The 12,783-nt window shown below is 37.5% G+C and overlaps 1 protein-coding gene across 1 annotated transcript; it reads right to left on the reverse strand.

The window, feature by feature from the left end:
* Window positions 1-3,432: 3,432 nt before the first annotated feature.
* Window positions 3,433-11,181, reverse strand: LOC139965777 (solute carrier family 35 member G1-like). Its single transcript, XM_071968471.1, has 2 exons — window positions 10,531-11,181; window positions 3,433-9,223 (listed from the first exon to the last, which is right to left on the reverse strand). The coding sequence occupies exons 1-2, from the start codon at window positions 10,608-10,610 to the stop codon at window positions 8,263-8,265; spliced, it is 1,041 nt and encodes a 346-aa protein (XP_071824572.1). The 5' UTR covers window positions 10,611-11,181; the 3' UTR covers window positions 3,433-8,262.
* Window positions 11,182-12,783: the final 1,602 nt, after the last annotated feature.

A 12,783-nucleotide genomic window follows, 5' to 3' on the forward strand; every position in this document is an offset into this window, starting at 1 on the left:
CATTTACCTATGAATATTCATCACCCTCTTCCCGTTTAAGTCATGACGTGAATACATAAACCTTGTGCAGAATATAGGGCAAAATTTTCAATATACTTCGGAGGAATTATCGAAGCGTAAAAAAGTAGAAGCAATGAATCGCTGAAAGTGGCTGTATCGTTATGTCAAAGCCACAACCTCATACAGTATTCTGAAGAGCAAATAAAAGATTTATTATTATTTTGTGATTGTACCTGTCAACAGAAGGGTGAATGATGTCATCAAGATCATTTGAATTGTGCTGTACAAGTTTTGTTTTGCTTTGCTTTGTTTTATCAGTGCCTAATCATTAATCCATAGACGAAAATATAATTTAAAAAAAATGTTGCATTTGGATGAAATTCAAAAACAGAGAACTTTGGCAGCCAAAGAAACATTGCAGGTGTATAATTAAATTTCAATTATTAAAAATCAAACATATTATCATAAGAAAGTAAAGCTTCCTGCGTTAATGATATATGGAAAGACCACTAAATTGGACAGACATGTCAAGCCAACTTGGACAATTGAACAACGGATAGGGCAAAATTAGACATGTTACATGTGCCTCACTGTAACTATGCAAGTATCTGATACTGCAAAAGGGAATTTAGAATGCGAAAAAACACAGTTTTTCTCCATGTTCTCACTTGAAAAGACTTATCCGAGAATAACATGACATGTTCAGAAAGTGATGGCATAATGGAGAAAGTTTATTAATTTTTCTTCAGTTGATATATACAGATGGAAAACAACTACAAAATAACCGTTTGATATTGAATGAGAAATAAACTAGTTTGCTTTATGTTCTTAAAAAACAATTACAAAATATTTAATAATTCACAAGATAATTCAGAACAGCCAGTTGCGAAAATTTCCTAATGCTAATACCTCTCTAAACTATACTCCAATATCATGCTTCAAAGCACTGGTATTGAAAGTACAAACAGTTCCTAACCTTGATCTGATAGAAACATGATATTCATATTGCTCGTACTGACAATACGAGTGCTCTGAAAGCGGGACATGACACTACAGTATAGAAACAATTGTCCCAACTGGGTGTTCAGAAAGAGGCAATGTCTTAATCTTCTCAAAGTTCTCGATTTATCTCCCTTTCAGATGAAATGAAATTAGTTCATGTTTATCGTATAAGAAAAAAAAAAGCTTACACGTTTAAAACTGATGAATCTTCTCGGTTTTGTTTTTCACCTGAAAAAGATTTTTCAGATAAACTATAACCTAAAAACATGACATAAAAGAATCAGTGTACGATGTTACTTTATGATATTTTCTTCTGCGCATGTCACGGCTTAGTCGATTAATAAAATAAAGAAGAGATACATATATTGGTGCATAAATAATAATGTCTTCATATATATACCTGTAGTGAGGTTGATGATACCCATGGAAGTTTTCGGTATGCGAATCACACTGAAAAAGATTTATTCTAAACATAATAGACTGGTAGGTGATTAATATGAAATTTATGAAAATAATTTACAACGTATATACCAGCATTAAAATGATTTGCTTATCAACATTTGGTAAAAAAAAAAATTAAAGGGCGACTTCAGGCGAAAATTTATTCAACGGTGTATAACATGTAATTTAATTTTGCGCCGAAAGTCATCCTTTTAAAGATGTTATGTCGTCTCAGCGGAATCCAGCAATATTGGATGCCGGATTTTGCGTACTTCAGACGAGGGAAAGCTGTGACGTCACGCAAAGTCCAGCATACAATATTGTTTGATTCCACTAAGACGACATTAAACATGCATGCCTCTTGACAAAAAAGGGAGTTTTATTTCATCGTATTTCGCAGACAGATGTACTGGTCAAGTGACAAGTGAGATAAGGATAAAATACAGAATGTCAATGCAATGAAGGACCTCGATTCGTTTGGAATAAGTTTCACCGTCCACTGGAGCCAGAATACGAATGTGGTGGAAAACAAAATGGTGGGAGGGTGATAGTTTGGATGTCAGTACAATTTATGTTTTTGATTTGGATGCGGTTTCCAGTGAAGCAACAGTGTGGAAAACAAGTGACAATATGTTGCCCGGTCAACTTGCGGCCGTTATAAGAATAGCAAGTAAGCAGCCGTCACCGAAGTGCAGACGAGCGATATTACAGACCGGAAACAGTTGGCGAAAGATCGCTGCGGAGTGCTAAGAGACAAGACCTCAGAGGAAGGTCATGTGTATGGAACGCGAAAAGGGAAACATTATTTTGTTGTTTAAACTAAGTTTGTTGCTGTCTAAACTAAAGTTGTTGCTGCTATTTTACCATGTTGCTGTTGTTCGTTGATGTCTAAACTAACGTCGAAGTCTAAAGTCACGTTGATGACTAAACGCGCGTTAATGTCTAAACTCACGTTGATTTATAAACTTACGGTTGATGTCTAAACTCACGTTGATGTCTAAAGCTTTCGTTGCTATCTAAATTTACGGTTGATGTCTAAACTCACGTTGATGTCTAAACTTACATTGATGTCTACACATTAGTTGCTTTCTAAAGTTCCGTTGTTGTGACACATTCTGAACGAACATCATTCTTTCTTTTCAAAAAATTATAACAATCAACCGCAAGTTGCTTCCGTGTAGAGCTAACGACATTTCTATTACAGAGGTGTTCATGCTAAATACAGCCAATGATGTTTTCTCAAATTTCCCGCGATTTGTTTGGCTATTATAGTCCCTTACTCATTGTCTACAAACATGCTTGCATCTTCAGTGCTCAATGAACGCAAAGTATGATGGTTTAACTATGTAACGCGGATAGGGGAAATCGTTAACGTCCTGATTTGTAGCAACAGCCATGTTAATATTGTTAACAACCTGATTTGTCGAACAAAATCACGTTGTTAACGATATTTACTTGATAGTTGATACAACTCCGAGGACGTTGTTAACGATATTGTTAACGTAATATTTGAATAATTGTTTTTATCACAGAAAGTTGTGAGTTGAGACAATCTATGAAATGTGCGGGAAGCTACCACAACATCTCTGATACTGAAAAGGACTTTTCATCTCACAGTATGTTTTGTTCTCTCCGTATTGAGAGTTGATAATGTAAAATGTGCATTCATACCACAGTAATTTCTTCGTTGCAAACTTGCGTAAATTTTCGCGGTCCCTTTGACCACGAAATGTATAATATATATATATCATATTGAAGTACGCAGGCAATACACTCACTGAACTAGTTTACTAAACCCGCCAAGCAAGTTCATTCGTAACACCAATCCAATTCGGAGTTTCGATTTGCGAAAGGGATTGTGGGGTAAATGGAATATACACAAACCTCGCTCAGCAAGTCAGCATTGTTACGATTTTTAGACCAAACAAACCGCTAAAATGTTATGCAAGAAACGAATCATCCAAGATTCACTCGAGTTTTGACTACGGCTATGTGTTGTAGGTACGGTGATATGATCTTTTCTTCACACAGTTTCAGGATTTGCGCTTGTGCGTTGAAACTCCGAAGTTCGAACAGGCCAGGCTAATACAATTGCGTGGAATTTAGCGAAATATGCACACTGCAGGTACGGGGATATTTGAAGAGTTGGGGTTGCTGGTGAAATCGCTGCAAGGTCAAAGCATGGATGTACTATATACGGAGTTGGCGAGGAGGAAAGAGTGGCAGGGTAGGCGAAATGAAGGTCGGGCGGCCGCGCCTGTAAAACAGCGAAGCTAGGGCACTGGATGGCATCTGTCATATATATTGTGTAGAGCATTCACAAAGTACAGGCAGTGATACGATCGCATCCATACGACTACACTAGTAAAAGTATAGGTCATATAATAAACGCAATCGGTGTTTGATTGGGACGAAATCTTTTGTCTCTAGTAATATTACTGTCATTCGTTTTACTTAATTGCCGACATTCACAACGTATCCATACATCATGGTTCAAATAAATAAGTTGTAAGTGCAGTATTTTTATGCCGGCATTTTGTCTAGATACTCGTTTTACTTGAATTCCGACATTCACAGCCAATCTCTACACATCGTTGAAGGAGCTCAAATAAATAGGTTTAAAAGTGCAGTAATTTTTTTGCCGGCACTTTATCTAGATACTCGTTTTACTTCATTTCCGACATTCACAGCGTATCTCTACACACCGTTGAAGGGGATTAATGAAATCAGATTAAAAGTGAAGTATTTTTATGCTGGTTCTTTGTCTAGAAACTCTTTACACTTGATTTCCGACATTCACAGCGTATATGCATAGCCTATAACATATTTTAAAAGTTGTTTACAGTGCAGCCTCCTATTCGTATGAGGCGTAACCCCCTTTTTTCCTGATAGGCTGGCAGTGGGAGATACGGTAGCTTATAAAACAAGGTTTCCACAATTTGTCGTCTGGTGTGACCTTTGACCTCATAAAATCTTTTACTGAACGTGTCACAACTACATACTTAATATGAGATTCGTCCAACATTCCTTTCTTGAGTTATCGTGTTGACAAGGTTTTCACAATTTGACCTCTAGTGACCCCAAATGGATTTGGACCTCCAAGACCCCTATTGTTTTTGGTGTGTATAGCCACGTACAGTAGACTGACCTGTGTTTATCATGCAGTAGTGTTGTTTTATCAAAATGGTGGTTCGGGCCATTTCTAGGTAACAGCTAGTTCTGCTTAATCTAACAAGCAGAAATCTAGTGCACTGAAATCATCGAAACCTCAATGCATTTTGCATTCTGGTTTACATTACGCGGTTGAGCAATTTTGAACAGCGCCGATGGCAACGACGTAAGTTTAGACAACGACGTATGTTCAGACAACGGAAGTTATGACATCAACGTGAGTTTGAACAACAACGTGGTAAAACAGCAGCAACAATAAGGGGTTAATCAACGGTCTAGCGTGCGTTACTCACAGGATTAATGCACGATCGGGGGATAATGCAAGCGATGCACGAGGGCGGAGCCCGAGTGCATCCAGCGATAGCATTAACACCCGGAGTGCATTAATCATGTGAGTAACGCACGCTAGACCGTTGATTAACCCCGTTCATTCATACACTACCATTTGTGTGGGGGAAAAATCATCAAACAAAACATTTTTGGTTACATATAACCAAAGATTTATTGAAGTGATGCCCCGTAATTTTACCGTGCGTTACTCACAGGATTAACCACGGTCAGCTGACCTGAATGGACCAATAGGATTTAGGAATCTTTACTAAGTATGAATGAACTTTAGTTTAGACAACAACAAGCTTAGTTTAGACAACGAAAGAAGTTTGCCCTTTTCGCGTTCCATAGACTTGGAGACCAGCAGACGGTGATCAAAACGCCAAAGTGCTAAGTTCGAGGATCTTATGTCATATTGAGATGGATATGCAACAGTGATATTTCATCCTGAAACATATGGCGTTTTATCAAATGCTTCCTCATTAGGAGAAATAAAGTTCTCCAGAAAACATATCAAAAGTGTCATATCGTTTACATGATGTATCACTTTGTGTTTATCGAAATAACTTGTTTTCCCTAAGTTCGTGTACATTTTATGAAGGAAAATTCGATCTGCTTATTAGTGACAATAGGCTACATTTAGCATTGTTCGTGTTTGTATTATCATTGAACAGATGAACACTCCTTAACAGTAAATAACTGCACTTTATTCATTATTCAACCATATTTGTAGAAATGCAGCCTTGATACAAATTAATGTTAACATTAGCTATTAATTCGATCATTTTAAAATTGATTTAAAAGTTTATTTTTAAGTTAAATATTGAATGTTGTTTCATCAAGTTGATGCTATTTTTGTCTTCATTGTTTACAAAACATTTTCTACCTTAACCAGCTTCGCTTATATATTGGAGGCGACAGCGTTGTATCGCTAAACACAATATTTGAATGAGTCGGAAAATTTGATAAAATTTCAAGTTTTTGTTTAGTTGCAATTGAACAATATTAAAGCAAATCTTTTGTATATTCTGCAAATAAATAATACATTGTGGATTCTTGTAAAGCTGGACACGTGTATATATGAATTATTGTTTAATTGACATACTGAACATTTTTAACACCGAAAGAACATTTATAGGAGATTTAAATTCTCGGTTTGGGCATTTTGCGATCACTATTTGTCCAACACAATGTGATTACAAACGCAAGTTATTAAAATTAAATACACTCTAATACAGAAACATGTTATTCTGTTCCCTTACAGGGACGATATCAGTTCTTCTTTCCCCTAGTGGCATGGCCCAAAGCGAGCTCCAGCTTACCCTGTAATAGAAAACTACATTGATATATACACGCTACAATGGCGAATGTCATGGTATGATAGGTATAGTGCTTTTAACATCTAGTGTTTACAAAGTGACGAATATGAGACGAATGTTTAAATTAAAGTAAACCATGTAAGATAAGACAAACGACCTGACGTAATGGCGAATGTTTTTTACCGTCAAATTTCGACGAAATTCAATGTTTAGTGATAGATAAAAATGGTAGGAATTAAATGTTTATTCGATCTGTTTTCTATCACATAACAATATTTTTCATCACATTGGATAATATTTAGAGTGCGAAAGTACTAAGTGAAAATATCAAAATCTTTTATACTGCATTTCCTCGGAACACACTTTTTCGACATTCGCCACTACACGAAAACGGGGACGAATTGTTGCAAAATGTCCGCTTAATAGGGTAGTCTAGAAATCTAGGAATCATGGTGCAATTAACACAAGGGTACTAATAGGCGTGAAGAGCGTTTCAATATAAAACAAATGTAATGAGGAATGTATCTTATATTCCTTGCATATTAGTTGTTATCATCATCAGATATGATGCTAATTATCCATTTAATTTGCATCAAATATTACACTAGTAAACCCAGTAATTAATTAACGTTTTTAACTTTATTCCATTATTGAACCATAACATGATACAAATTTCCGTACCATATAGTCCAAAATAAGTGGTCACCATCACCATCACCATGTTTAAGAAACTTTCATGGAAACCGTTACATAATCAAAAACCGACTTTGCAAAGATCCCCAACCGTCTGTTCTTGATACGTACATGGGTGCAGTATGCCTATAAGTATAACCCATTTTTATGTTCACTAGGTTAGTGAATTATGTTAGGCCTACTAAATACACCGGGAAATACAATTTAAGAAACTTTCAAAGCAACAGTTACATAACAGAAACCACCTTTACTTACCAAAGAGCCTTAACCGTCTGTGGCCTATGCCACAGTTTAGCATCATTTTTCTTTTTTCTTTTTACAACAGTAAAAGTTTGCCTTTGTCAACTCTCTCTCTCTCTCTCGCTTGGGGATGTTCAATATCTACTCAAGCACAGTCTCTGTTTAATGCTCTTTTATCCTCGTTTGAAGTCACTGCGTTAGTATTTACATTCAGCTGAACTATTCCCCTGAATTTATAAATATTTACAAAGTTTTGAACCGAATTAAGGGTCTTTGGTAACGTTACTTGGCAACGATTCTATCTATCAGAATACATATCTGAATCTATCATAATTATGAACTCACAATCAGATTACACACACCCACACAGTTTCAAAGAAAGTGTCGCAAAACGAAATAAAGAAAGGAGCGTACAAAAAGTCGAAGAATATATCATGTTTTTTTTTTTGTCAAGTTATTTTCTAGATATATTGACAGCCCAAGTTTTTCCTAAATATTGGGGAGTATTACTGTCGACAGCAAGAAATATTTGCACTATTGCACTCATAACCATTTATTATTTGTATATTATACAACACCTAATTATATTCCGGCCATTTGATTGGTCAATTGCTCGTCGATTGCATGCAAAATCCGCTCTATTGCACGCTATGATGATAGAACCATGTGTTATACTTTTTTGATAGCACTTTTTTCAATGGTAAGAGAGCAGAGATACTTGTCTGTTCAAAACAATCTCTTGCATGAGTGAATTTTACATCCAATTATATCCAAATTTGAAGGTGTTGTATAAAACAAATAATGAATGGTTTCCATTCGTGCAATAGTGCAAATATTTCATTCGTTGAAAGATGTAATTTGTTCTTTCAACGAATGAAATATTTGCACTATTGCACGAATGGAAACCATTCATGATTTGTATATTATTACACAGAGAGTGTGTGTTAATATGCACAATCGACACCGCGCGCATACCGATAAGCACACTCGGTATAATAATATCTACATCCAGACATCCCCATGTGTGGAGGCGCTTTTAGTATAGACCTCTGCAGTTATTCTCTGGTCAAGATGTTGATGGTAACAGGAACCCTATTGTAGACCCTACAACCAGAATGGTTCCAACTATTGATAACAGATCGGAAACTTCATCCAGAACAATACGACCTAGAACAAAAGCAACTGGTATGCATAATGTAAATAGAATAGACATACCGATGAAGGGTACTTTATGTAGAGCCCATATCATGAAAACAGAACCACCAAGGGAAGCGAATGCTATTCCAGCGACGAAAATGCATTCATTGAGCGGTGGGAGTAGTTCGAAGTTATTTGTTATTGACATGTGTAGTAAAGCAGCGATCGTGCCAGAAACACCCAACATTTCAATTAACAGGGCAGTGTCTACCTTTCCTCTGTTGGTTATTATTTTAGTAAACAGGACTGCTAACACGTAGCAGATTAACGAAGCTATGCCGAAGAGCGCCCCGATAAACTCGCGCTTATAGTCCATAACTTCACCGCAATCAAAAATAAGAGGAGGTTTTGAAACGAGGACAACTCCTATGAAATTAAATAATATGAGCAAATATTTCATAAATTCTATTGGTTCACCAAAGAATACACGATTCAGAATAGCTCCAGGGATTGGCTGATTCGCAATAATACAACTGACATTTCCCACATGAGCAAAACCCACTGCTACATAAGCCAATACCACGGCTAAAGCATTTAATGCACCGCAAAGCAAGTAAATCATCCAATCAGAAACGCTGTAAGAATGAACATCCCCGAAATCGACGAAGAAGATTGACGGTAGGTAAACGATGCTGCGGTACAGTAAAATCTGGAAAGGTGTGATAGAGGTGACTAACTTGACGGCTGTCAGCTGGCAACCGAGTAAAATACCAACAAGGGTCCCATAAATAAAGCACCTTTGGTCTAGTATCATTTGCAGCAGGCGGTATAATTGTTGCCCTGCAGAAGAAGGCTTTACATCTTCACTGACGTCAAATGTTGAGACATCTCTGGAAAAAAATGTACAGAAAGAGTTAGGAATAGTAATCATGACACCCTCAGAATAGTGGGTGGTTGTGAGTGATGGAGGGGTGGAAGGGTGCAGGGTTGGAGGGGTGGAGGGGTACAGGGTGGCGGGGTAGAGTGGTGGAGGGGTGCATGGTGGACCTGCAGCACTATATCATCGTCAACTCCAATGTCGCCATAATTGTTTGTTTCAATGCAAACCGGTAAAAATAACGGCACTTTAATATAAAACGCCTGCTGCAGAGCCACACCAAGACTTCTTTTGGGCTCTCTTCCTTGTTCTTAACTTACATATTTACAAGACATTAACGCTTCATTATGGATTCCATGGGATTCAACCTAAAATCGTTGAAGGGAATAACATATCAGGGTTGTAGAACTGATTAAAAAAATAAAAATGTTGGCCTGCCTCTGCATGAGGCACATTCATACCTATAAACAATTCTTTTTTAAGGAAAAGTCGCCCAAGAAAGAACCTGGGCACGAAAACCAAACTACCGAACGACTGATCCGCTTCCAACCCCAGTCCCCTTGCATCGGAACTGTGACTGTGTGATCATTGTCAGGTGTGCATCACCATTCCCCTCTAAAGGGAACAGATACTACACATGATCTTAGCAAAAGGCCGAGAAGCCTTATAAACAATTCTTTGACAACTTGCTTCATACAGGAACAGTCCTTCCAATTGATATTATTTCTCGTGTTCTTTTAATTATAACCTTATATTGTTATAGCCTATAGTTGATCTTAGACTAATGTTAGTTTAGTATACATTCTCACAAAACTGATGGAGCTTATATGATTCTGTTACAATATTTCTCATTTTTCTATCCTAGATTAATTTAAAAAATGTTATAAGTCGGACTGTTACACATACCTATGATATATATACAAAACAGAACTAGTATTGTTCGATACAGGTGACAAGCGCCTACAGTGGAATTAAGAACTTCCTTACCGGTTTCGAACCTCTGGACATACAATCAGCGTCCATAGCCTAGTGGTTAGGTTGTCCGCATATACAGCGGGAGGCTCGAGTTCGAATCCCGGGTGGAGGCTGGAAGTTTTTTAACTGTTCTGGATTTTCCAACTCAATGCGATTTCAATATATATATATATATATATAGACATATACATATATATATATATATATATATATATATATATATATATATATATATATATAATTGAAATTGCAGTGAGTTGGACAATCCAGAACACTGACAAGTCTTCCAGCCTCCGCAGAGATACGAACCTGGGCCTCCCGGATATTGGTTAAGTTCTCTCTTACCTTTCAGATGACGATTTACTTTGAGGTTTTGGTGAAGGAAGGAGTTTTTGTTGGCAATCGTCCGAGGCCTGTCCAGACATAACGATGTGTACAAAATGATTATAAGGTTCCTGAACCAACTGCGAATTTTATGGCGTTTTGTGAATAGTTATAAATTGTTGGTATGAGAATACGTGTTCTTTGAGACGGTGAAATTAGCGTTTCCTTAAACAAAAATTGATTCAAAGTTCAAATGTACATTGAAATGAAATAAATCTGATATTCCAACGAATCGTTATACAATAGTTTTGGATAACATTTGCTCTAGAGACATTTGAATAGAAGTCCAAGGGTTCGGTCACGTGTACATATATGCGCAGAGGTGTGCTTATAAATCCCTGCATATAGATGAAAAACCACAATACCAAATACCGCAACAGTATAGGAACTGAACAATTCACGCTTGATTCTCGGTCGTGGTGTAATGTTGTTGAATATGCTTACTATACACGTGTACAAACATTGCACCACATTGTAGAATCTGCACCAACATTTATACATTTACGTATTCTCCGACAAGCAGACCATGACTGGTTGTATACCAGCATCTTTTAAAAACAAAATTATATCAGCCAATCTATAGCTTCGTCCGTAAATTAAACGAAGGATGAAATCTGTCTACAACTCCCAAAATACCATAGGCCTACATTTGCCATGTTTATCACGTTAATATCTAATATTTTATATCGGTACATATATAGGCATACTTATAATTTCCACATTCGTGATGAACAAATTGAACGGTCATAATGGTTTCTAAATGTCAGTTCGGTTAATTTCGACAAGATACTGACAATAAAACAGTTATATATCATTCTATACTCCAGTTTTCATGATATTTTCATTTCAAATTTATATGTAAGTTGGAGTCCATGAAGTCATAGGTTTCTCATCTCAGACTTATAGTTGTTTTCATTACTCACATGTCTCAATCGATGGATTTAAACTATTACGGGGTGATCGGACTGCCCAATCTGGCAAAGGAAAAGGGGGTGGTGTATGTATTTACGTAAATGAGAAATGGTGCCACCAGAACAATGCACTCATCAAGCGCCATTCGTGTTCACCGAATATCGAAGTTCTAACTGTTAGTCTACGCCCATATTACTTGCCAAGAGAGTTTTCGCATGCGATCGTTCATACTGTTTATGTGCCAAATCGTAACGTGGCCAAATCGGCAGCATCAGAACTTGTTGACATTATTGATCAATTCGAGACCATGGCCCCAGATGCTTTAACTATTATCAATGGCGACTTCAATCACTGTAATCTTAAGAGGAGTAGCGTGAACTACTACCAACAGATTAAATGCCCGACCCGAGATGCAGCTATCCTGGACCTAATGTACACGAATGTCAAAGATGCTTACCTGTCCATTCAATTACCCAAACTCGGAAAAGCCGATCACAACCTTGTTAATCTGGTGCCTCGCTATAGACCCAAGATACAAAGGGAGAAACCCCGAACAATAGCAGTAAGGCAGTGGAATAATGCCTCTATTGACCATCTCCGGGCAGAGTTGGACTCTACCGACTGGGATATATTCGTGGAGGCCAGCGCTGACGTGCACAAGCTAACCCAGACAATAAGTGATTACATCTCATTCTATGTCGAGAATACCATCCCATCGAAGCAGGTCAAGATCTTCCCGAATAATAAACCGTGGATTACGAAGAGGGTGAAGGTAATTATCAACAAGAAGAAAGGACTCTTCAAAAAAGGTGACACAAATGCATTGAAAGAGGTACAGAAGGAGCTCAAAAAGGTGATCGCCGAAGAAAAATCCGCTTACCGTGACAAGATCGAGGGCTTATTCAAAGACAATAATATGAAACGTGTTTGGGACGGTATCCGACTTATGAGTGGCTATAGCAATAAATCTAAACCTTGACACTTACCTGCAATCACCACAGACTATGCCAATGATTTCCGCCCTATTGCCCTAACGGCTGTGCCCATGAAAGTCTGTGAGCGTTTATTTTTGAACCACTTTAAGCCTTTGGTCACCCCTTTTTCAGACCCCTAACAATTTGCCTAAAAAGCCAGTCGTAGCTGCGAGGATGCAATCCTCGTTCTACTTCAGTGGTTATATTCTCACTTAGAGCAACAAGGCACCTCTGCACGTGTGACGTTTTTCGATTTTTCTTCCGCCTTTAATACTATCCAGCCACACATTCTCACAAAGAAACTTATCAGAATGGACATCCCTCATGG

The sequence above is a fragment of the Apostichopus japonicus genome, chromosome 3 (genome assembly GCF_037975245.1).
Source record: "Apostichopus japonicus isolate 1M-3 chromosome 3, ASM3797524v1, whole genome shotgun sequence".
NCBI lineage: Eukaryota > Metazoa > Echinodermata > Holothuroidea > Aspidochirotida > Stichopodidae > Apostichopus > Apostichopus japonicus.

What these genes read in the sequence shown, in the direction of transcription:
- LOC139965777 (XM_071968471.1), bottom strand. Translation starts at nt 10,610, where the DNA reads ATGTCTGGACAGGCCTCGGACGATTGCCAACAAAAACTCCTTCCTTCA. An exon ending in AGTAAATCGTCATCTGAAAG is followed by an intron (nt 9,224 to 10,530) that starts GTAAGAGAGAAC and finishes ATTTTTTTCCAG; the next exon opens with AGATGTCTCAACATTTGACG.